The sequence below is a fragment of the Diabrotica virgifera genome, chromosome 1 (genome assembly GCF_917563875.1).
Source record: "Diabrotica virgifera virgifera chromosome 1, PGI_DIABVI_V3a".
NCBI lineage: Eukaryota > Metazoa > Arthropoda > Insecta > Coleoptera > Chrysomelidae > Diabrotica > Diabrotica virgifera.
In genome coordinates, this window is record NC_065443.1 from 148,514,722 (window position 1) to 148,539,712 (window position 24,991).

The 24,991-nt window shown below is 32.8% G+C and overlaps 1 protein-coding gene across 1 annotated transcript in view; it reads right to left on the bottom strand.

The window, feature by feature from the left end:
• The window catches only part of LOC114331892 (facilitated trehalose transporter Tret1-like), a 29,398-nt gene extending 6,327 nt beyond the window's left edge, over positions 1–23,071 (bottom strand). Inside the window, exon 1 of the mRNA XM_028281579.2 lies at positions 22,897–23,071. Coding sequence (XP_028137380.2) covers positions 22,897–22,945 — 49 coding nt within the window. The 5' untranslated portion in view covers positions 22,946–23,071. The remainder of the gene's footprint in view (positions 1–22,896) is intronic.
• Between the last annotated feature and the right edge of the window lie 1,920 nt (positions 23,072–24,991).

Here is a 24,991-nt window from a genome sequence, read left to right on the forward strand (position 1 = left end):
ATTAAAACGATAATGATTCGTCATTAAAGCTAATGGACAATAAAATCCGTAATACAATCAAATTATAAAGATTAAACAGTGGTTTTTTTATAAAAGCAATAATTATAACTCAACTATAAATATTATTTATGTTTCCATGGAGTGTTTTGGTGACACTTAGAATTGCGGAGTATCATTATTTTCTTGCACTTGCAATTGGGTTGCCCAGTTGCAAAACTCGTTTTGTCCATTTTTTAAAATTTGAGTTAAGACCGCCATTTTGTAGAGTTTGTTCTCCTGCATCCAAAAACATATATGTCGTGTTGCAAAATAGACCAGTAAGGATCTCTTTTTAGGTGGATGTGAGAGGTGGCATTCAGATTTTTGCGGATAAAGTTAGGTGATAACTTCATTAATAATAATTGATTTATGCTCCTTCTCAAATATGCCCGGAACATTAATAGAAAAAATAAAATATTTAAAGATTTCAAAATATTTCGTTTTTTTTTCTACTTTTCTTGCTTATAACTTAAAAACTATTCATTTTGGAACAAAGTTCTATAGGAATAAAACAAAGATAATTAAATTTTCTATCAGATGCGATTGGTTATAAATGTCTTAATTTATCACCCTTGCTTCAAAATAGCACTAAATATAAAATAGGGGGGCAAAACAAGCCTGTTTTATTCAATGATCTTCCATCACTTAGGTTACACCTGGAACCTTCCTAATTCGCTTAGAAAATGCTTGTAATGGGCTAAAACCGTACATCAAATTTCATTAAAATTTACTTACTAGATTTTGCATAAAAATTTTGCAATCTAAACTTTTTTTAAAAAATTAAAATTTTTTAAAATCTTACACAACAGAAACTAGAACATACAAAGATTTGTCAATTTTTTACATATAAAGAAGTACTCCACCTATCTAATGCACTTTACAGAATTGAAATCGGATTATTTAAGCAGCCTCAGCAATGTTTTAAAGTTATAAACAATTTTTTGGCTTATAAACAAATTAGTGCTGTGGCCAGGAGGGGGTGCTACGGGCTCCTTTATTTAGATGGACTTACCCAAGTTTTTTATGTATTTTGACCCGTAGAACACGAGTTTTTTGGGTAACAGTTGATCCGGATGTCGATAAGATTGTTATAAACAAAGAACCTGAGGAATTACATAAAATCGATTTTTCGCAAAATAAAACATTTTTTTTATTTCTTGGGTAATTCTAAGCAAAAAATGTTCTTACAAGTTTTTTCGTAGGATGCATAGTTTTCGAGATAAACGCGGTGGAACTTTCAAAAAATCGAGAAATTGCAATTTTTGAACGCGAATAACGTTTGATTAAAAAATAAAAGAGCAATTCTGCTGACAGCATTTGAAAGTTTAAGTCAAATTATACCGGTTTTAATTATTTGCATTGCTAAAAATTTATTTTTTTATTATTAAACAAAGCTATTTGTTTATAAGCCAAAAAATTGTTTATAAATTTAAAACATTGCTGGGGCCCCTTAAATAATCCGATTTTAATTATGTAAAGTGTATTAGATAGGTAGAGCACCTCTTTATATGTAAAAAATTAGCCAACTTCTAAATGGTCTACTTTTTGTTCAAAAAGATTTTTAAAAATTTGAACTTTTTTAAGAACATTTAGATTGCAAATTTATTATGCAAAATTTTTTAGGTCGATTTTAATGAAATTTGGTGCACGATTTAAGTATGTTACAAAGAATTTCCTAAGTGAATTACTAAGGTTCTAAGTGCCACCAAAGTGGTTAAAAAATATTGAATATCAACAGACTTATTTTGCCTCCTTATTTTGTATTTATTGCTATATTGCATAAAAGGTAATACCTTAAGACATTTTTTACCAGTCGTATATCATACAAAATTCAATTATCTTTATTTTATTTCTCTACGACTTTGTTTTAAGCAAAGAAAGAGAAAAAAATCGGTGTTTTTCGAAATTTTTAAATATTTTAATTTTTTTATTAATGTTCCGGGCATATTTGAGAAGGAGCATAAGTCAATTATTATTACTGAAGGTGTCACCAAACTTGATCTGCAAAAATCCGAATGCCACCTCTCACATCCATAAATAGACGTTTTTTCGCAGACCCTTACTGGTCTAAAAGTCGTTATAAATCTGTTTAAAACGTATCAGAAAATGAATAAATGCTGCAAACACGTTACGTCCATTTTCATAATGCAGCAAAATTCGTTTTGTCCAACATGATTAAACTGTTTCAAAACTCGTCATGTCTCATAACAAACTGGATTACCATGATTAAAATGTTGCAAAATTCGTTATGTATATTTTGAAGTATGTATGATTTTACTTATACAATTTTTCGCTGTACGTTGTTTTTATTAAATTCTGAGCCATTATAAGGTCTAGAAGTTAAGTATGATTATTTCCGAAACATTTTCGACAACGATTATAATTTAGGCTTCGGCTCTCCTGCCACAGATGTCATGTTCAACATGCCTGTCCCCAATACCCAAAACTCCTGTCCAAGCCTCGTAGTACTTACGCCAATTGTACATTTTCAACTTGTCTGTGAAGGTTCCTCATCAAAAGATCCTAAGACGAAGGAAAAAATATTATAAGTTTGGTTAGAAAACGAATATAAAAAAGGCTCTAACCAAATCTCTTTAGCACTATACCACCGTTTGCTAAACACAGATCTGACGGGAGTGCACACTATCAAAGTGGCCGCTGATATGTGCGGCGCCGGCGGTCAAAACAAGAATAAGATCGTTTTTGGTATGTTCAGCAAGTTTCTTGTACAAGATGATCCTCCACCTGTGAAAAGTTATCTTGCTCTTCCCAGTAGTCGACCATTCCTTCAACCCTCCCGATTGGGTTTTTGGGGCGAATGGAGGCTAAAATTAAAAAACATACTGTCCTTTTGACTGACAAAGCCTACGTTGACATTTTTAAGTCATGTGCCACAGTTATCCGTTTGGGACATGAGTGTCCTCTTAGGCTGGAAAAAAGCTGTGTCAGCCACACTAAAAGAACCTAAAGAGTGGAATTTCAGGTTACGCTCTACTAAACGTATCGTCAAAGTCTAAACAAAACTAGGAAATTCTAAGGTAAGAGGTGAATCTAACTACAATGTTGATTTAGGAGTAGAGAGAAGTTTATTAAGCCTGGGAAACAATTGTTAATTTTGAATCCAAAACGTGTGAAGAAAAGTGTATATATAAAAAAATTTAAATTAAAGGACTTGAAGACACTTCTGACAAAACATTTTACCTAGGTAAGAGATCATAACCAGGATCTCACTTTCTTTAAAAGACTTTTTGACCAACAGAAAGCTTTTTCTGATCCTCAAAACAACGAATCAGACATTGCTGAGATCGGTGATGCTGGAGAAGAGTTAGCTATATGAACATGCATACAGTCGGAAAAATGAAAGAATACCCATGAACGAACATATAAAACACGCTGTATTTTCCTGTTACCGTGTCACAAAGAAAATTGTCCAGTGCAAGTACATGTAACAATAATTATTACATGTACTTGCGCTGACCAATTTTTTGTGTGACACGGTGACAGGAAAATACAGCGTGTTTTATATGTTCGTTCATGGGTATTCTTTCATTTTTCCTACTGTATTTAATAGATTAAAACTGAAATAATTTACATATTTTATTTGTATATATTTCTGAAACATTTTTGCTACATTAAACATAAGTCCTTAAAATGATCTCTCTCTTTATTTTTATATTTATCTCCAATATAGTGCAGTAAAACTCATTGTATTCAGTATAATCTAGTAAAACTCGTTATATCCAAAATATACCCCCTAAAAATCCCCCTAAATATTAACATATATTTATTAGGACTCTCAACACATATTATAATATACAAACCTTTGGTAAAAATGTAAAAGGAGCTTTCAATATACATTACTTTTTATTATACAGTTTTTTTTATGTTTCTGAAAATTTTGAAAAATGAACATAACGATTTTTGCAACTGGGCGACTCATTTGTTTGTGGAACAGTTTTTGTTGCATCTACATTTGATAACACCTTGTTCTGATCCAACTGAATCTCTCGTAGCTGTAACCCTTTAACAGCGTGCCACACTTTAATCGGGATACTACTCTCAGGGCCCATTGATATCCACGGCCATGAAAGTTAGCCATACGTGTATATTAAAAATGAGCGACGTGGCCATTGGCAAAATATCTGTGTCTCTATATGAGCGACGTAGCACGCAATAATGTATTAACGATATTTCAGAGCCCTGGTTTACATCTAATACCTTAATAAAAATTGATGGCAAATGTCGATTTATGATCTGAAAAAAAATTCAAAACCTCTTCGAGACATTAGTACCCCAAAAAGTTAGATAAATTATTAAGTAAGATCTAAAATAAAACCCATAAAAAGTATAGTTTCTGAAGTACGCCACAAAGTTGGCACCAAAATAATTTTGGTACACCAATTATTTATTGGTGTACCTACCTACTTCAGAAACAATATTCTGGGTTTTGTTATCTATTCCGTAATAGGTATTAAGATCTCTAATACGTTTTTAATATTTTTTTTTCAGAATTCGACATTTGCAATCAAACTTTTTAGAGGTAGCAGATACAAACTAAGGCTGTAAAATATTTTTAAGGGCTGCAGTTACGGGAGATTCAGTTATATCAGGAGGATCAAGGTCTTTCAAATGCAGCTGCAGCATAACCTAATTCATAAACAGATGTAAGTGCAGGAATACAATGATATTCAGTGTCATCAAAGCACTCCATGGAAATATAAATAATAATTTTTATCCATATTTGAGATATAATTATTTCTTTTATAAGAAAAACACTGATTATGTTTTATAATGTGATTGTTTGTATTACCAAGTGTCATGTATTATCAAGTATTATCAAGCATAGGCGTAACCAGGATGATCCTAAGGGGTGGTTACAACTACCTGAAAGGGGGGGTTACAACTACTGGAAGGTCTCTGAGGGCTATGGTGTTAAGCTTATAGAGCTCAAAGTACATCCCAATGGGGGGGGGTTTATAACCCCCAAACCCCCCCTGGTTACGCCTATGTTATCAAGTGTCATTTTAATGAGTTTTCTCCAAAAACTGGTTCATTTTTTGGATATTTCTCGTTGAAATATTCGATTTGAAATTTGGCGAGTATAAACCTATTTTTCATTACTTATAACTCTTCCTTTACTGCGTCTAGAGATCTCATACATGCAGCTCTTTTGTACTCCTTTATGAGTTATATTTTTGCTAAAAATATTTTTTTTGATAAAATATTTGCCTTTTGAGTTATTTGTAAAAACCGTCTAAAAATATTTTTTTTCGTTGAAAAATGGACATATTTACTCGCAAATAAGTCGAAAAGTAAAAACTTAGCGAAAAATGCTACAGAATCAAAGTTGCTTAGAATTTGTCAGTTTATCCATTTCCGTACTTATTTTTAACGTATATTTTTTCACCCCCTAGAAGGGGTGAAACTCACCTCCATGGCAAAAGCACACATCGGCACAATATCACTTTCCTTCATTGACGTGTTTTCTTTGTGTATAGCAAATTTCATGCCCATCTAATCGGTTCTTTAAAAAGAGATTTTGCAATATTTTACCGTCATTGAACGGACTATAATATTTTGAGTATGCGTAAGGTTATATAGTACTTTATCGGCACTCTTTATGTTAATAATCGTATTGTTTACGTAGAATAATATATACAAACTCATAACTACCTAATTTTAATAATATTACCGTACGTACATTTGGTTTCGCTCGAAAAAGTACACCGACATCCTGAATATTAAAGTTTGAATAATAAATAATAGGTCTATTCCGGAGAACATCCTGAACTTACGCAAAGAGAGAACGCCTGCGCATTAGCTGTTCAGAGGGAAAAATTCGACCTTATCGAAGGCCTAATTATGCAATGCGCTGGCGTTCTCCGTCTGGGTAAGTTCAGGATGTGTCCGCGAATAGACCTAATAATCCGCTGTTAAACGATTTGAAATTTAAAATTTAAAAACCGATAATAATTATACTTAACCTGTATGATAACATAGATAATATAAAAACAAAAATCTAATATCATAAAAACTGATATAAAAAGTTACTTTACATCAACTACATGTAGTTACTTTTTTTATGTCTTTTGCGTAAATTAGCATTAGGTATTATATTATTATCATGTAAATAAACACCTAACATACTCTTACACTAGGGTATTTAGCAAAAAAAATCGATTTTTAAATACAGCATCTAAAGACTTGCAACTTTTTGCATTGTATTCAGGATAACGTCAGGAAAAAGTGTACTATACAAAAGCCATGTGTAAAGTGCATAAACGTGTCAAAATCTGTATATTAAGGTCCAGATCTTGTTATTCAGGATGTTTTTGGGATCACTGACCACGAATACATAATCAGAACCGACCCCCCGACGCAGCTGGTGCCGAGAATTACTGCTAAGGCCAGTCATCTGGAGTTTCGAGCGTTTTTTGCATTCAATTGATACAAACAGATTACTCGGAGGTTTTTGGGATCGCTGAATACGAATACGTGATCCGAACCAACCCACGGAGCACCTGCTGCTCAGGTTCTCTGCTGAGACAAGTCATGTTCTGGAGTTTCGGCGGTTTCCGGCACTCAATTGATACAAACAAATTGCTCAGGGGTATTTTGGCGTTGATGAACACGAACATGACATCAGAACCGACCCTCAGAGCATTCAGTGCCTAGAGTGAGTGATATGCACGTCACCTTTTGAAATTTCGTAGCTTTTCTACACTAAATTGATGCAAATAGATTACTCGGGGGATTTTCGTTGTTGATATGAACACGAATACGCCACCAGAACCGACCTCAGAAAACCGAAACACCTGGAAATTCAAGAAGATCTTGAATGTCTCAGCAGTGAATCTGCGCACCAGGTGCTCCGGACCAGGTACTCCAGGGGTCGATTCTAATGACGTATTTTTATTCATCGATTTCAAAATCTCTCGAGATATCTGTTTGCATCAATTCCAAGTAGTGCCAAAGACCTTCGTAGCTCCAGATGACGTGCCTTGTTGAACACCAGGTTCATCGGCGGTCGGTTCTGATTGTGTATTCGTATTCAATGACTCCAGAAACCCTTGAATAATAAAATCTGGTCTGGTCTGACGTCATCCTGAACACAATGCAAAAAGTTGTTAGACTCTGGGTCCTGTATTTTAAAATTGATTTATTCCAGTGTTTTTAGTGCTAAATTCCCTGGTCGCTCTCTCGGCAACGTGTATATTACTGACTCTTAGGTATTTACTGACAAAATGCACTGACTACCTAGTTTCCTTTTCAAATACATTGGAATTTTTTACTTCAAATTATCATTTATCTTCCCAAATGCAGTACAAGCTAAATTTATTCTTCTTTTCAGCTCGATTGCTTGGTAGTCCCGACTTATTCTGATCTCATGGCACAAGTAGTTCTAGGAGTCAACTTGCTGTATGTCTTTGTCTTATGTTTGCTGTTTGTTTTAAGACCTGCTATTTTTCAAGATTGTTCAAAACAGTCCGCCATGAGAAATTACAATGAGAGATCAACAAAAAACAAAGAAATAAATAAAATAAACAAAAAATAAGAAAACAAATTAGGAAAAATGTCATAATTCCAAACAATAAAATTGTAACCGAGGTTGTAAATCATCATAATCATCGTCACCGTTTATATTAGTGCCTTCCTATTATACGTATGTAATTACATGTATTAATAGATTTAATGTCCAACTGGTGTAATATTTGACAAATAATGACATGATTTCGAAATCAGTTAAGTATGATATAATGCCCTAGGGCGTTATTTTGAAAAATAACGCACTATAGGTACCCCTAGGGTATGAAATTTAAATAACTACCTAGTTAAATACTGTCAAGTTGACCAATAGCAACTTAAGTAAAACTATGGTTACCACAATTACGTTACGACTATTGCTAGTAAATATACTTATTTGAAAACTAATTAATTCAAAATTTATTCAATTTTTTTGCATGTGAAGAATAATTTAGTCGGGCATTAAACGTTAAAGGCACCACGGGTATTATAGATAATAACGCTTTCGGTCAACGTATATTCCTCAGGCCAAAGGCCCTCGGTATATGCACCATTGACCTCAAGCGTTATTAACCTTATAATACTCTTGAGAGAGAGATAGAATATATGTTTATTGTCTAAGAAAAAATCTTGTTGACAAACACTGTTTAAGAGTTTTAAATAAATAAACACATAACACATTTACATTATATAACAACTACAAAATATGTAGTATTGTCAAAAATAAAAAACAAACAAACTACAAGCTATAAAACTAAATCACAAACAATAATGACAAACAGATTGACAAAAAAAAAATATATATACACAAGATCACAAATACATCAGCTCCAATGGTCCTTAAAAAATTCTGTCAGATCATAATAGGCCCTCTTAGCGAGCAGTCTATCTAATGAATTTCTAAACTTTCTAATAGTTTCCAAATTTTTTATTTCACTAGGTAGTTTATTAAAAATTTTGATGCCGTTAAAAATAAATGAGTCTTTCACTAGTGTGCTTCTAGGTGTAATCAAAGCTAAATTGCTAGCAAATCGTCCAGATCGATTATTATTTTCATATAGATGTTTATTCTTAAAAATAATGCTTGCCGTTTCCAAAATGAAAAGAGATACAAGTGTAAGGATACTGTGTTTAATAAATAAAGGTTTACACGTTTCTCTAGAATTTACCTGGCACAACAGGCGTACTGCCTTTTTTTGAAGCAAAAACACACTACTGAAAAGCTCCTGACTACACGCTCCCCAAAACTGAATTGCGAATCTAAGATGTGACTCTACTAGTGCAAAGTACACAGTCCTTGCTTGGGCAAAACCAAGCTCCCTTCTAGTCGACCGTATTGCATAGCATCCAGATGCAAGTTTTGAATTCAAGGCTTCGATATGCGATTTAAATTTAAGGTCAGGATCAATATTCAGGCCAAGGCCAATTCAGGCATAACATGTTTAAAACACAGAAGCTTGGTTTTAGAAGTGTTTAATGTCAAAAAGTTCGCCGTGCACCAATTTCCAATCATTAAGAGTTCCCTACCTACAAATTGGCGTAAGACATTCAAATCTTTAGCATGCCATATAAGAGTGGTATCATCTGCATAAAGGGTGAAATGAGCAGATACATCAAGGTAGGCTAAATCGTTTATATATACCAAAAACAGAACTGGTCCCAATACCGAGCCTTGGGGCACTCCCCAAGTTACATTCATCAAGTCAGAGTCACAGTCTGTTCTAACAAACTGACTCCTACCCGACAAATATGACTCCATCCAACTCAGTGACTTATCTTTAATTCCGTAGTGTTTAAGCTTCTGCAGCAGCAAACCATGATTGACACAGTCAAAAGCCTTCGTCAAATCACAGAACACTGCCGCAACCATCTCGCCTAAATTAATATTATTGTAAGCTATCTCTAAAAAACTGAAAATCGCGTCGGTCGTGCCAGTGTTACCACGGAAACCAAACTGTTTCGGACTTAGTAGTTGGTTAACCTCTAAAAATTGTATTAATCTTGCTTTAACAATTTTCTCTATTATTTTTGCCAACGTAGGTATCAGAGAAATTGGCCTGTAATTGGAAGGGTTTATGTGATCTCCACCCTTGTGCAATGGAATTACAACATTTATCTTCAGGAAATCGGGAAATGTGCCAGCATTAAAACTATCATTAATTAAAATAGATAAAACATCCAAAGCAGAGTTTGGTAGATTATTGAAAACTCTTATAGAGATGTCATCATAACCCGAAGAGTTTTTGTTTCTAATTGATTTAAATATCTCTTTCAATTCCTCAACATTAGTATCATAAATTATGAAGGGACACATAACTTCTGTTTTCTTCAAATATGACAAAGGATCTGTACCATGTCTCAACTGTGCTGTTAAAGTTTCGGCTATGCTACACTAAAATTCATTACAGTCATTTGGAAGTGGAGTGTGATGACTATTACCTGATCTGTGTTTACCCCTTAATTCATTTATTATAGACCAAGTTTCCCTAGTTACATTTGAGGAGTTTTCTATTCTATGCTTGTAGCAGTTTTCTTTTGCAGTTTTAATAACATTTCTGTATATATTTTTATATTGATTATAATAGGTAACAAACCATTCATCTTGGTAATATTTTTTGATATAATGGAGCGATCTCATGGTTTTGCAGGAATTTTTAATGCCATTTGTAATCCAAGGTTTTCTATTTTTAATTTTAATCTTTTGTTTAGGAAAAGACCTTTCAAAAAATTCACATATTGTATTATGAAATGATTTAAATGGCTCAGACGATTGTGATAGGAGAGAATACCAGTCAAGACTCTCGCACTTTAATCTAAATTTACCAAAATTAGATTTACTATACAGGCGACCAATTTTAAATTTATTTACACTATCTTTACCTTTACTAAATTTCTTAATTTTGATAGAAGCAACAACTGCCTTATGGTCTGACAGATTGGGGTCAAATACAATACATTGAACATAATCCTTCTCAAAGTTAGAACAGAAATAATCTATTAGAGTTTGAGACAATTTAGTGACACGTGTTGCTTCATTAACATGCATTTTTAAATTAAAACAAGTGAGTAAGTTTTTTATTTTCTTTACTTCATTGCAATCATAGTTCAGAAAGTCAATATTAAAATCACCCGTCAGGATTATTTGACTAAACTTTGGAATCCTCAACAACAAGTTCTCCAGCCTTTCCAAAAAAATCTGGACACTGGTTGTTGTACCTTGGTACCTTAATAACTATAATAATATCTAACAAATGTAATATTGATTTATATTAAATTTATCAAAAAACGAGCTGAGAATGCGGTTAGCAAACATCATTTTCTGTATTACTGTATAAATAGTTGCCTTATTTGATATACTACATACTACATGCCTTAAGTCGAAAATTTGATTTTTCGACTTAGAAATCGGTTTTATTGAATTTAGTTCGAAATATCGAACTAGCAATGTAATATTCGTAATCTACCTAAAAACACATTGAATTTATGTAATATATTATTGTGACGAATTGATATGATATATACCATAGTATACTCAGTGACATTAGAAATGTTACACCCAGAAGGAATCATGTCTTTAACTTAATTTTTTGGCAGCACAATGTCTATATTTGAAGCATGATATGATAACAATATTAATGTTTTATGTTTTATAGTTTTTGTAAAAATAAAGTTTGATCTTAAATTCTTTTTGTGAAAAGACCAATTTATGTAGACCGGTTGGCACAGAAATTTTTAGTTATTATTCCTCAGTCTAACTAAATTCAGTGCAAGAATATGTCTTATGTTCGAAGACACCAAAATTACCACCATTTTAGCGATTTTGACAGAGGTACAATTATTGCTTAGATAGATATATTTAGTCAGGTGGCTTTCTGGCCTACTTCACTGCGACCTTTTCAGACCCATTGTGGTCCTCTAGTCCTAGATAACATTCTCTAGACTGACCCTTTTTAAAAAGTCTAATAGCTTCGAGGCTGAACCTTCCATGTAGCTATTTGCCGTTGGATTTTGTTCTCCTAATGCAAAGAACCGCACATTTGCCAGACTGTCACAATGACATAAAATGTGCTCTGCTGTTTCTTCTTCCAGGTGACAGAATCTGCACAGGTCATCATCTGCCAATCCCATCAGCTTTAAGTGCCTATTCAGCTTACAGTGCCCTGTTAGCAGACCTACTATGGCTTTGACTGTTTTCCTGTCTTTGCTTATTAGGTCTGCCGTAAATTTTGGCGAATGTTCTGTATGAACTGTTTCGCCTGTATTTGACGTGGTAAATTCCTCCACCATTCCAAAGATTTGTGAGCTACCCACTTTCTTGTAGCCGTTCTTGTAACTGCCTTTGCAACGCCGCAGAAGGGTTCCGGTCCAACGAATGGCATTGATGAGCCTTGTTTGGCCATTTCATCTGCTTTTTCATTCCCTTATGACCCTCGTGCCCCGGTACCCAGGCTACCGTAACCTTGCTACGATCTTCTAGTTTATTTAGGGCACTCACACAATCCCATACTAGCTTAGACTTGACCTCTACAGAATTGAGTGCCTTAAGCGCTGCCTGACTATCTGTGAAGATGGCAACTGAACGGAACGTTCTTTTCTCTCTTTCTATTTCTTCCACGCAGTGATGGATTGCCGTTATTTCCGCCTGGAAAACTGTGACATCTTTTGATAAACTAACCGGGAACTGAACTCTTTGTTCAGTTCCCGGTTCCCAGTTCAGTCCCAGTGAATTTGTCCATACTATGCCGGCTCCCACACCTTCCGATGTTTTTGAGCCATCAGTGTACCAGGTAGCAACAGCCTGTATGGGTACACCTTCCTTCCAGTCTTCCCTGCCCGGTATATTAATTTTGAACTTATTGTCAAAGCTATATCTCGTTGCTGTTGTATCGATAAGGTGCCCCATCACAATATCCGCTTTTAGCTCCTCGATTAGCTTTCTATTGTCAGCACCATGCACCTGGCTTATATGTGGCTGATAATGGATTAATCTGTGCTTATTATAGATATTATAGATATGAAAATTTTTGCTTATAGGGATATAGGTTTGTCGTATCGCGAAATTGGCCGTCTTGTTAATTGTACGACAATGACAGTTATGCGACTGTGTCGTGTGTGGACAAACGAAAGTAGAGGAATACGAAGAAGACCAACTGGTCAACCGAGGCGTACCACAGGGCGTCAAGATAGACTCCTGGCTCTGAAAGACCGTTTTCTATTACGCGTCAAATCGCTGAACCAATGGTTTGGAGTAAAAGGTAGGCTTGTTACTATCCGTACCCTATACCGTAGCATTTGAGTCTTTGCCTTTTTCAATTGGTGCAAAGAACGGCAGCATTGGGTGGAAGAATGGCATAATGCAGCACTCAGCAGTGAATCGAGATTTTGTTTAGGTATGCATGATGGTCGTAAGATGATAAGACGCCGCCATGGAGAGCGTCGAGATATCGGGTTTGCTGTTGAGAGGCATCTACACAGGACAGTTTGGTGTTGAGAGGCATCTACATAGGACAGTTGGAGTAATGGTTTGGGTGTTACTGCATATGGTAGCCGGTCATCACTTTTGTTTATCCGTCAAACCACTTTACTGCCTTATTTAGACGGCCGTCGAAACGCCCTTTTTCAGGAGGACAACGCGCGTCCCCATATTGCTGTCGAACTATGGACTTTCTCCAAGAAGCTGGCGTTAATTTTTTGCCGTGGCTACCCCGTTCACTGGGTTTAAATCCTATCGAACATCTGTGGGATATGATGGGGAAGAGACTGTCCATTTTGCACCATCCTCCACAGACTCTGGCACAGTTAATCCATGAAATTCAAGTTGCTTGGAACGAGGTGCCACAAGCAGACATCGATCATGTCATTTTGTCAATGTTTAGACGTGTACAGGAGTATATTCAGCTAGGCAGTCGCCAAACACATTTTTAATTTTTTTTGTTTACATGTTGCCAAAAAATTAAGTTACAGAAATGATTCGTTCTGGGTATAACACTTCTTGAAGATAGTTCGAGTAAAAATCAGGAGTAAAAGATGCGAACCCCGATTATCCTGGTCCGAAAGCAAAGAACGTACCACAGCGTTATCACTCGACTTATCGTATGAAATATTTAAGTGATATTTGTTACGATAATAGTAAGTCTTGATAATATATGTCTATGGGTTTGGTTAAGTTAGATTGTGTTAGGTTATGTTAGAAAAAAGTTCCAATCAACCGTATTCATTTTTTACAGAATTTTCCCCTGATGTTTTATGTTCTCCACACACAGAAGCATGTGGATTGCATTTACAGTTTATAGTTATTTTTTATTAAAAAATTGACTTTTTAGATATTTTAAAAAATTAACATTTATTTTCTCTATTTCTCAACTTTCATCATCGATATCTGAGAAAACAACCATTTGAAGCGAAAGAAAATATATGAGGACTGAGGACCCAACACATCTGACATGATATATCAGAAAGATTTCCTTTGCTTCAACTCTAGGCCAGTTAGCCAGTCACAGTAGAAATTATTGAAGAAACTGTCACCCCATGAAATTGGAGATAATCGTAAGTTCCATATAACAAGATGGTATATGTAACGTAATGAAGGGTGAGTGTGTAGCTAGCAAACTGTATTGTAGATGATTGGCACCAAAAGGAAAGCAAGAAGTAGAAGCAGAAAGTAAAGTGATGGAAGTTAAATGATAACTTAGGCAGAAGTTTTAAAGAGTATGCTGAAAGAGTTTGAAGAAAAAGATACGGTAAATGACTGGTAAGAAATCAACAGCAAAATGTTGGTACCAGGGGAAGAGGAAGTGGTAAAGGGCCTCCTAGTGACAAAGAAAGTTAAGAAGAAGAAAGGTCTAGAAAGAGGTATGATGAAAAATCGTCTGCAAATCTATAAATGTGCAGAGTTGAAGAAACTCGAGGTGATGAAAAAGATATACAAGGTGGAGATTTTGAAGGCTCCAGAAGAGTAAGGGGTTGATGTGTTAAGACAAATGATGAGTATCACTGCATAAAGTTAAAGAGAACATTCAGAAGTTTTACAAATATGAAGGGATAAAGTTAATATCATACACAACGAAAATTTGGGAGACAACTGTAGAGCGATATGAGAAGGCCGGTCTGCATATTATTTACAGATGCTCCTATACTAGGGCACCAGAGTGCTGAAATCGATTAGCATTTGACAATAATATACACTATTACGCTACAAACCCTCATTGATTTCGGCACCTATAAAATCTATTAAATTTTGGTGTCTTAAGTTTTTATTGCAATTAATATTATTGTAAGTATTGTATATTTCTATTTCAATTTATTGCTTGAAAAACAGGAATAGGAATGTCTTTTCTTTTCTGAAAAATATCTTTGGCGGAGCCAATTAACCAGACCTGTTTGTGATTGATTGCAGATTCATAGTCATACATTTCTTATTTCATAACATAAGTACTACAATATTATTTTTATAGATACATAGGTACATTTTGTTGCTTTACTTTAATTTTTTTTATAGAAATGTCTAAACTGCAATAAACCTAGCATATTTAAGAATATGTTTTTTGACCCTAACCCGAGAAACAAATAAAACAAAAATTATAAAAAACGCCATTGAATAAAAAAGAAATAAATATTTTATATTTTTATTTATTTATAGGTACAGATATAATTACTCATATACAGTGCGTCCGTAAACTATCGCATAAATTCATTATTAGCTAAATAAACAACATTATTAGTACGTGATGACGTAATCGATGATTTTTTAAAGGAGAATAAAGGTCGTGTTCTAGCTCATTTGAAAGGCAATTCAATTCTCAATTCAATAATATAAATATTAACATAATTATTTATACAGGGTATCCAAATTTTTTTTATAATAAATTAATTGACACAAAAAGACGAATGTGCGTAATTTATTTTATTCAAAATATATTTTACTGCTGTCATAAAACAGAAATAAAATTTTTATTTGGCAAATTAACATTGCTTTTCGCTTAAATTAAATGTTCAAACTATCAAGAGACAGGTGAGTGGCAGCTTAAACATTGAATTTAAGCAAAAAGTAATGTTTATATATGAAATAAATATTTTATTTCTGTTTTCTGACAGCAGTAAAATGTATTTTGAATTAAAAAAACTACGCAAGTCTTCTTTTTGTGTCAATCAATTTAATTAAAAATTGTTTTTTAAGATCCTGTGTAAATATACAGACTACCTCGACACCGTAAGGTACAAGAGGACGGCTTAAGTAAGTAAGTAAGTATTACTGAATAAAGAATAAAATTGCCTTTTAAATGAGCTATCACACGATCCGTATTCTTATTGAAAAAATCATCGATTACGTCATCATGTTCAGACGGATGACGTCACTAGTATGATATATATGCCAAAAAATCTTAAATTAAAATCAAAAATCGACCTGTTTCGGTAATTTCTAATAATGTTGTTTATTTAGTTAATAATGAATTTATGCGTTACTTTATGGACGCACTGTATACGAGTAATTATATCTGTATTTATAAATATAAAAATAAAAAATACTTATTTGTTTTTTATTCATTGGCATTTTTGTTTTAATTTTTGTTTTATTTGTTTCTCGGGTTATTGTCAAAATAAACATTCTTGAGTATGCTAGGTTTATTTCAGTCTCGACATTTTTATTTGAATACAATATTTACAATAATATTAATTGCATTAAAAACTTAGGCACCATAATTTAATAGATGTCTCATAATTTAATAGGTGCCTAAATCAATGAGGGTTTGTAACGTAATAGTGCATTTCAAAGGCTAACCGATTTCAGCACTCTGGTGCCGTAGTATAGGAGCATTTTTGTAAATATGCGACCGGTTTAAGTATATGCCAGGAAGGATGATAACGAACGCCATGTTTGCATAGTTCCTACCTGTTTAATCGTGTTATGGATATCCTGACAGAGAAGTTAAGAAAGAGGACTCCTTGGTCACTGTTCTTTGCGAATGATATTGTGGTAATAAAGGAGAGTGAAGAAAGTTGGAGGGATGGAAAAGAGAAATGGAGGAGTAGCAGAATTTTAAAACCTTGGCTCCTATATAACGAAAAGTGAAACCCTGGATTGAGAAACTGCCCATAAAATACAGCTAGGTTATTTTAACTGGTATGCGAATGAGCGGGGTATTCTCTGATCTAAAAATCAGTGAAGACCTGAGAGCAAAGATATACAAGACTGTGATGGGGCCGCGTTGGTGTACATTAGTGAAGCTTTACTTGTAAAGAATGCTAATGAAAAGAAGATGGAGGCAACTGAAATAAAAAATTTAAGATAGATATTGGGTAAGACTAGATGGGATAGGATCGGGAATGACATGATTAGGGAGAGAGCTCAAAACAGCAATGGTTTGGTTACATCGAACGTAGAAATGAGAGCTATGTGAATTGAGGATGAAGCCGCTAGAAGTTGAGGTAAAGAAAAGTAAAGGAAAACCACCGAGAAGAAGATGGAAAGACTGTAAGGCAGAGGACTGAAATAGAAAGCTTTGAAAGGGTGAAAAAGGCACGATCGACAGAAATGAGTGGCGAATAAGAGTAAGGAACGCGACTCCTGAAAAGATGAAAACTGAAGTTGTATTTGAAGAAACACTTTAGTAGTAACCTAAACCAATTTTTTGACACAACACCAGTGGAGATAATACAGATACCACCAACTAATACAGAAACCGATAATAGGAAATATACTCAAAATTAATAATAGGTAAATATCATGAAAATATCAAAATATCACGAAAAAATAATTACCTACTACAAACGAGTTATGAGCAAGACAATTGAACATCTTGAACTCCACGTATTGTTTGTACACTCCAAACAAGCCTGTGACTCATGAATAAGGCAATCCCAAAAGTACACATTTAAAAATATCAAAATAAAACAGTAGAATACTTTTTCGAACATCTAAGTAATTTTATTAACCCAGAGCGGTAGTAACAAACAAGGCTAATGACAATCTGAAACTAAAAAAAGGGGTTTCAGAAGAAAGTGAGACCACAGAAATTAGGAGTCAAATAGTATGGTTGAAACTAATATCTACCAAAACAAAAATATAAATGTTGTTCTGAAGCTATTTCCTTGTGGCATTTTTATAATAAACTATTTTTAATGGGAAATAAGCCACAATTTTGCCAAAAAAATGATTTTATTAACGTTTCGAAGCCCAAATCGGATTTCGTTGTTACTGACACTGTTTTCTGTGTCTATGCCAAAGCTTTTGATTGCGTAAATCACGACATTTTGATTAAAAAACTAAATTTCTATGGGATTCGAGGTATTTCTTTGAATTGGTTCCAATCTTACTTGAATAATAGGAAACAACTAGTTAGAGCAAATGATACTGACTCTAGTCTCAAAAACATTGTATGTGGAGTACCACAAGGTTCAGTATTGGGTCCTCTACTGTTCCTTATCTTTATAAATGACATCACTAACTTAAAAATCGATGAAAACATTTTTCTTTTTGCTGATGATACCAATATCACTTGGAGCAACTCAACTATTGCATCTCTTCATGCAACTATAACTTCTGATTTGCTTACGATAAAAACCTGGTCTGACTATAATTTACTCTTTTTTAAAGCGGATAAGACAGTAGCATTATCCTATAAAAGTGCTCTTTAACCCCTGCTTGTTAATAACAGCCAGATATCTACCGTTGATTCTGTAAAATTTCTTGGTATTTTTTTAGACAGCAACCTCAAATGGTCCCTTCATATCGATTTGTTAAGTAAGAAACTCGCCTCATCCTGCTATGCTATAAGATCTGTTTCGAAAGAACTCAATTTAGCATCTTCTAAACTAACATATTTTTCCTTGTTCGAGTCTCATCTTCGATATGGTCTTCCTTTTTGGGGTTCTAGTACAGCTGCCCAATTAGATGTTATTTTTAAATTACAAAAAAGAGCAATAAGGTATCTGTTTGGCCTCAGAAGAACAACACATTGCAGAAGTTACTTCAGAGATCACGGAATTTTAACTCTTACATCTTTATATATTTTAGAAACTGTTTGCTTAATTCGTAAACACATGCATGTCTTTCCAGCAAGGCCTCATCATGACTACTCCACCAGAAATTCAAATTTTGATGTCGATTTACCGATCCCGTCCTCTGAGTTAGTAAAGAAATCTATATTATATTCCGCAAAAAAACTATACAACCAACTTCCTTTACAACTCAAATCTGCAACATCTTTCCCCAAGTTCCGTAAAATGACAAAAGCTCATCTATCTAAAAGACCATATTATTCAATAGAAGAGTTTCTTAATGACTAACTGAGAAATTACAGTAATGTAGTAACCAAACTTATCTATTTGGGTGTCACATGCAACAGCTTAAACTTATTAGTTCCTATGTCTATAGTTTACTTTGTTGTATGTTCACTTTGCAATTTCTATAAATTGTTGCAATATATCGATTTTGTTTTTTTTTTCTTTACTTTATTAACTTATATTTTGTATTTTTGTATTTTTTTTATATAGACAATTTATCAAATTTCAGAAAATTGTATGTTATTGTTATTGTTAGATATTATTTATTTATTTTTTATGACTTTATATTAAGCTTTGTCCATAAAATTTGTATAATTTTCAGTGACAACAAAGCATATTTCTATTCTATTCTATTCTATTCTATTCTATTCTATTCTATTCTATTCTATTCTATTCTATTCTATTCTATTCTATTCTATTCTATTCTATTCTATTCTATTCTATTCTATTCTATTCTATTCTATTCTATTCAATTCTATTCTATTCAATTCTATTCTATTCTATTCTATTCTATTCTATTCTATTCTATTCTATTCTATTCTATTCTATTCTATTCCATTCTATTCTACTCTATTCTATTCTACTCTATTCTATTCTATTCTATTCTATTCTATTCTATTCTATTCTATTATATTCTATTCTATTCTATTCTATTCTATTCTATTCTATTCTCTTCTATTCTATTCTATTCTATTCTATTCTATTCTATTCTATTCTATTCTATTCTATTCTATTCTATTCTATTCTATTCTATTCTATTCTATTCTATTCTATTCTATTCTATTCTATTCTATTCTATTCTATTCTATTCTATTCTATTCTATTCTATTCTATTCTATTCTATTCTATTCTATTCTATTCTATTCTATTCTATTCTATTCTATTCTATTCTATTCTATTCTATTCTATTCTATTCTATTCTATTCTATTCTATTCTATTCTATTCTATTCTATTCTATTCTATTCTATTCTATTCTATTCTATTCTATTCTATTCTATTCTATTCTCTTCTATTCTTCTAAAAATGAATTTTCGTTAGAACAAGTAAATTTGGCTCTATCATATAAGGATTTAATGATTCCCTTTTTAACGTTGATGTTGTGATTTGATTTGTAATTGAGGTATCTGTTGGTGTGTGTTGGTTTTCTATACACTTGAGTCTCATATCCAGTATCCTTCTTTGAGACTAAAACATCGAGGAAAGGTAAAGTGTTACTGTATTCCTTTTCCATTGTAAATTTTATTGTCTCTTCTTGATCGTTTATAATATTCAGGAATGTATCCAACAATTCTGATCTATGAGGCCATATTGAAAACACATCATCTACATATCTCCACCATACTGTGGGTTTTAAATTTTGTTTAGAAATGATATTAGTTTCGAAATCCTCCATAAATATATTAGCCAATAATGGAGATAAAAAAGAGCCCATTGCAAGACCAAAATTTTGTTTATAGAATTTATTATTTAGTTGAAAATAGGTATTATTAGTACATAATGTCAATTAATATCTCAATTACAGATCAAATCACAACATCAACGTTAAAAAGGGAATCATTAAATCCTTATATGATAGAGCCAAAATTACTTGTTCAAACGAAAATTCATTTTTAGAAGAAAAACAATTGTTAACATCTGTTTTATTAAAAAATGATTATCCCTTATCGTTTATAAATAAGCAATTGTCAGGATTGGATCGAATGGAACAGAACAACTTAGAACGGGATCCTACAACATTCACAAGAAATAATACGAGGAAAATATCAATACCATATATAAAAGGACTATCCGAGGAACTTAAAACAATAGGAAATAAATTCAACATTTCAACAACATTCAAAACAACAAACACATTGAGATCTATTCTATCTAAAAATAAACCTAACAATGAACAAGAGAGAACAAAGAATTGCATTTATAAAATACCTTGTGAATGCGAACAATTTTATTTAGGTGAAACATCAAGACCATTGAACGTTAGAATAAGTGAACATCAGTCTTATATTAAAAATAGGCAATTTGATAGATCTCAAATATGTCAACACGCATGGGATAATGAACATAGAATTCAGTGGAGAGATTCGTGTATAGTCCTGAAAGAATCAGATAGTAAAAAGAGAAAAATCAAAGAAGCGGTTCTAATTATGCTAAATGAAACCAATTGTGTCGCAAATTCCTCGGTAGAATGCAGTAGGATGTGGTTACCCATACTGAAAGAGGAAGTCAATAGAAAGAAAATACCACGATTAGTAAGTCAATAACATATCGAGTTAGTACAAATTTTATATTTTAGTATTACTTATTGTATATCTATATATTATTAATATTATTTATAATTTAAACATATTAAAATCAGAATTTGGTATTAGTTTTTTGAAAGTAAATTAAATGTAAGACAAAATACTTACGATGTCGGGATAGTATCACGAGGTTTTTTTACTGGTTTTCCCTCGTGATTTACTATGGAATCTCTAACGCGAGAATTTTACTGTCATGGTTGCATTTGGTTGTCTTTTTAAAGACAGATCACATGCTATGATTTTTTTGTGACGGATATTCTTGAGTTGGGATTGATTTCATGTAATCGAATGAACTATCTTTTAGTAATGTCGTCCCAGGAACGCAACTCATAAATATTGGCGATATTATTTTAAAGTCTTCTACTTTATAATGTATAATATACGTCTGAATTGCCAATATAAATGAGTCAGATTAAATAAATTATTAGAAGAATTTTTTTACTTAGCAACAACATTTTTATTTATTTTAGTAGTATTTTGTATTTTGACAACGAAACCCGATTTGGGCTTCGAAACGTTAATAAAATCATTTTTTGGTAAAATTGTGTCTTATTTCCCATTAAAAATAGTGTATTATAAAAATAGAAATATAGAGACAAGTATTAAACCATTAATAATATATTGCAATAAAATCTTGATGGTAACCTCTCTTTTAATTAAGCTTTGTTTTTAAAGCAAGAGGAGTAAACTAAAGAGACAGATTCACACCCAAGAAAGTCACTAGAAATATCACCAAATATATCTTCCTTTTTGGTTGATCACGTAGGCCTTCGACGGTAATCCATAAATATTATATTATACTAATATGTCGCTAAAGAGTTCTAAAAACAACTGTATTTATCTAGAAATCTTGTAAAAATCTACAAATTAAAGGAATAACGCAGAAAATACAAAAAATCGCTTAAATAACTTAAATAACTCAAGAATGAATAACCATTTTTAATTTCGTTGCAAAACGAAAATACAGTCGCATCATATTCTAGTCCAATCAGAGAGTGCAGCAAGCACCTATACCGGTTTCGAAACTTATTAGTCTCTCATCAGGATGCACACATGCTGCTCTCTCTGATCCAACTAAAACAAACCGGTTTCGAAACCGGTAGAGGTGCTTGCTGCACTCTCTGATTGGACTAGAATATGATGCGGCTGTATTTTCGTTTTGCAACGAAATTGAAAATGGTTATTCATTTTTGATTTACATGTTTACTCTGATTGGAGTACGAAGGGAACCATTCTCGTTGGAACTTTACCGCGCTGAGCAGATGGGACGTGAATTATAAATTGTAAAATTCCCTCATCTTCCTTAGTCTCAGCATCCGTTATGGCTTGCAATTTGTAGAAGCCTCGGAGGTGTAACCAGAGAGGTTCACATTGTTTTCAGTCTGGTGGGATGTAGAGTAACATTACGTTGTTTTGTATGCCATTAGTGAAAACTTTAGTCTTTTAGCTTAATTAACCTGTGAAATATCATCTGTGTCAAAATTGGATAACAGGAGAGTAAACTTGCCCGAGGTTGGGCAAATATTTCTCTTGGTTTAAAAACAGACTACAGAATAATTTTAAAACATTAACGCAAATACGAAATTAATCGAAATCAAAGGATACTGACGAAAAATGTTTGTGATAATTTGTAGAAAATAACCCAAAGCCAAATTTAACGGAATAGCAATATGCTAATAATATACTAAATGTTAATTTCTAATGCTCCTAAAAGAAGATATCAATTTTAATACATATATTTTTTCTTACCTCCAAATGCGCAAAAATACAAAAACCAGTTTTGCCTTGATACGTCCATTTCGTAATGATTTTTGTGTTCTCAGACTAAATTTGACATTTTTAAAACATATTTTAAAATGATTTATTTTACATTTTGTTTAAACCGTAAAAGGTAAACCGCATGAATATTAATAACCCCTTCCTCGGTTCACATCTGCGTAGGTAGTGGGTACATCAAATAACTGTAGGTATACATTAAAAGGATAAGGAAACCGCTGAATATGTTATTCAAAATTCCAAATTATTATCCTACAAATTTTACCTAACTCTAATTTTTTAATGTAGCAGAACTATTTTTTACTAAAAATATACAAACTCGAGGTTAAAATTAATGTACCTATCTATTATAAGTATTTTTACTCTTATGCCGCGTCCTCACTGGTAAAAATTTGCGTCGAACCAGCTGTTCGTCGATGCTCAAATGATTTGAGCACCGCGTCCTCACTGCGACGCAAATTCTAACGACGAACCATTAGGTGAGTACGCACGAAAAATTTACCAATGTGGACGCGGCATTAGAATAAGAAAGAAATGTTAAAAAAATGTTTACTTATTCAAAGTCATCAAAATTTTTTTCTGTACAAATTACCTAAAATACATTTAATAACAAGCTTAATAGTATAATATTATTCAACGAGCCTGTAATGATGGCTATTACTCACGATGATGAAGTTTACGACACGAGTGGTAGGCGAGTCTCGTAATTCATCAGAGTGGGTAATAGCCATTACATGCGAGTAGAATAGTATACTTTTTTTACGGCCTTTTTTTATTTTAATTAGTAAAAATATAATTATCAACTACTCTAAGGCAGTCAATGAGGGTATTTGGCTCCGAATTCCATCCTACTACATCGATTTACTTGATATTTTCACAGTAAGTAGGAAATAGCTCAAGAAACATAGTCTACCCTATGCCGATGTGCGCTTTTTTCTTGGGGGTGGTTCCCACCCCTTCTTAGGGGTGAAAAATGTTTTGGTTAAAATAGCCGGAAAAAGCTAGAGAACCTAATTTTAAGCAAAAACTGCTCTATGATTATTTTTTGAAAACTCAATACTTTTTTAGTAGTTATTCGTGGTTGAAAATTGGCCATTTTCATTGAAAAATGACACCTATTCGGACGGATTTTTGCGAATAACTTAACAACTACGCATCTAACAAAAAAGATATATAAAATATTTCGGTAGGTTAAAACAAAACAAAGAGATTCGTTCCTTCATAAATATTCTAGTTAAAATACAAAGAGGGATATGGTAGAGGGATATGGTAAGAAGAGTTTGTTTTTTTGCTGCATGCTCAAATTGGTTTATTCAACTTGAAATAACAGAGAAACTGTCTATTTTAGGTGTATAATAATACTAATAACTTTGTAGTGCTTGAAAAGACCTTTGAAATGAGCAATACTAATTGTCGATTACATGCACACTAAGCGAGATATTCTGCAAAAAATTTAAGGACTAATGTATTTTAAGAAGAAATAAGAAGTATATTTAACCCCGCATCCATCAGAATTTAAATATATCCTTTTTGCTTCTACAGTGTTATTTCCATGTTCAAAAAGTTGGGCTAGATTAAATAAATTGTTTTTGAAAAAAATAAGGTCAAATTATAGAGCACGTTTTTAAATTTTCTTAAAAATCTTCCTTTTCCTCCATGTAACTCGAAAAAGATAAGAGATACGAAAAAAAAAATGTAGGGCTTTTTCAGATAAAAATTTGCTTTTTATTTTTCGTTACTGTATCTCTTATCATTTTCAGGTTACATGTAGAAAAATGAAGATTTTTAAGAAAATTTAAAAATGCGCTCTATAATTAGATCTTCTTTTCAAAACCCATTAATTTTAAACTCGTCCATCTTTTTGAACATAGAAATAACACTATAATAAAAGGTATTGTAGATGGAAAGCCATGCATTTACATTTTGGTGGATGGGGATTAAAATTACTTCTCATTTTTTCTTAAAATACATTAGTTATCAATTTTGTTTGCAGCATATCTCGCTATAGACCTTTAATATATCTCATTTTAAAAGTCTTTTTAAGCACTTCAAAAGGTATTAGTAGCAT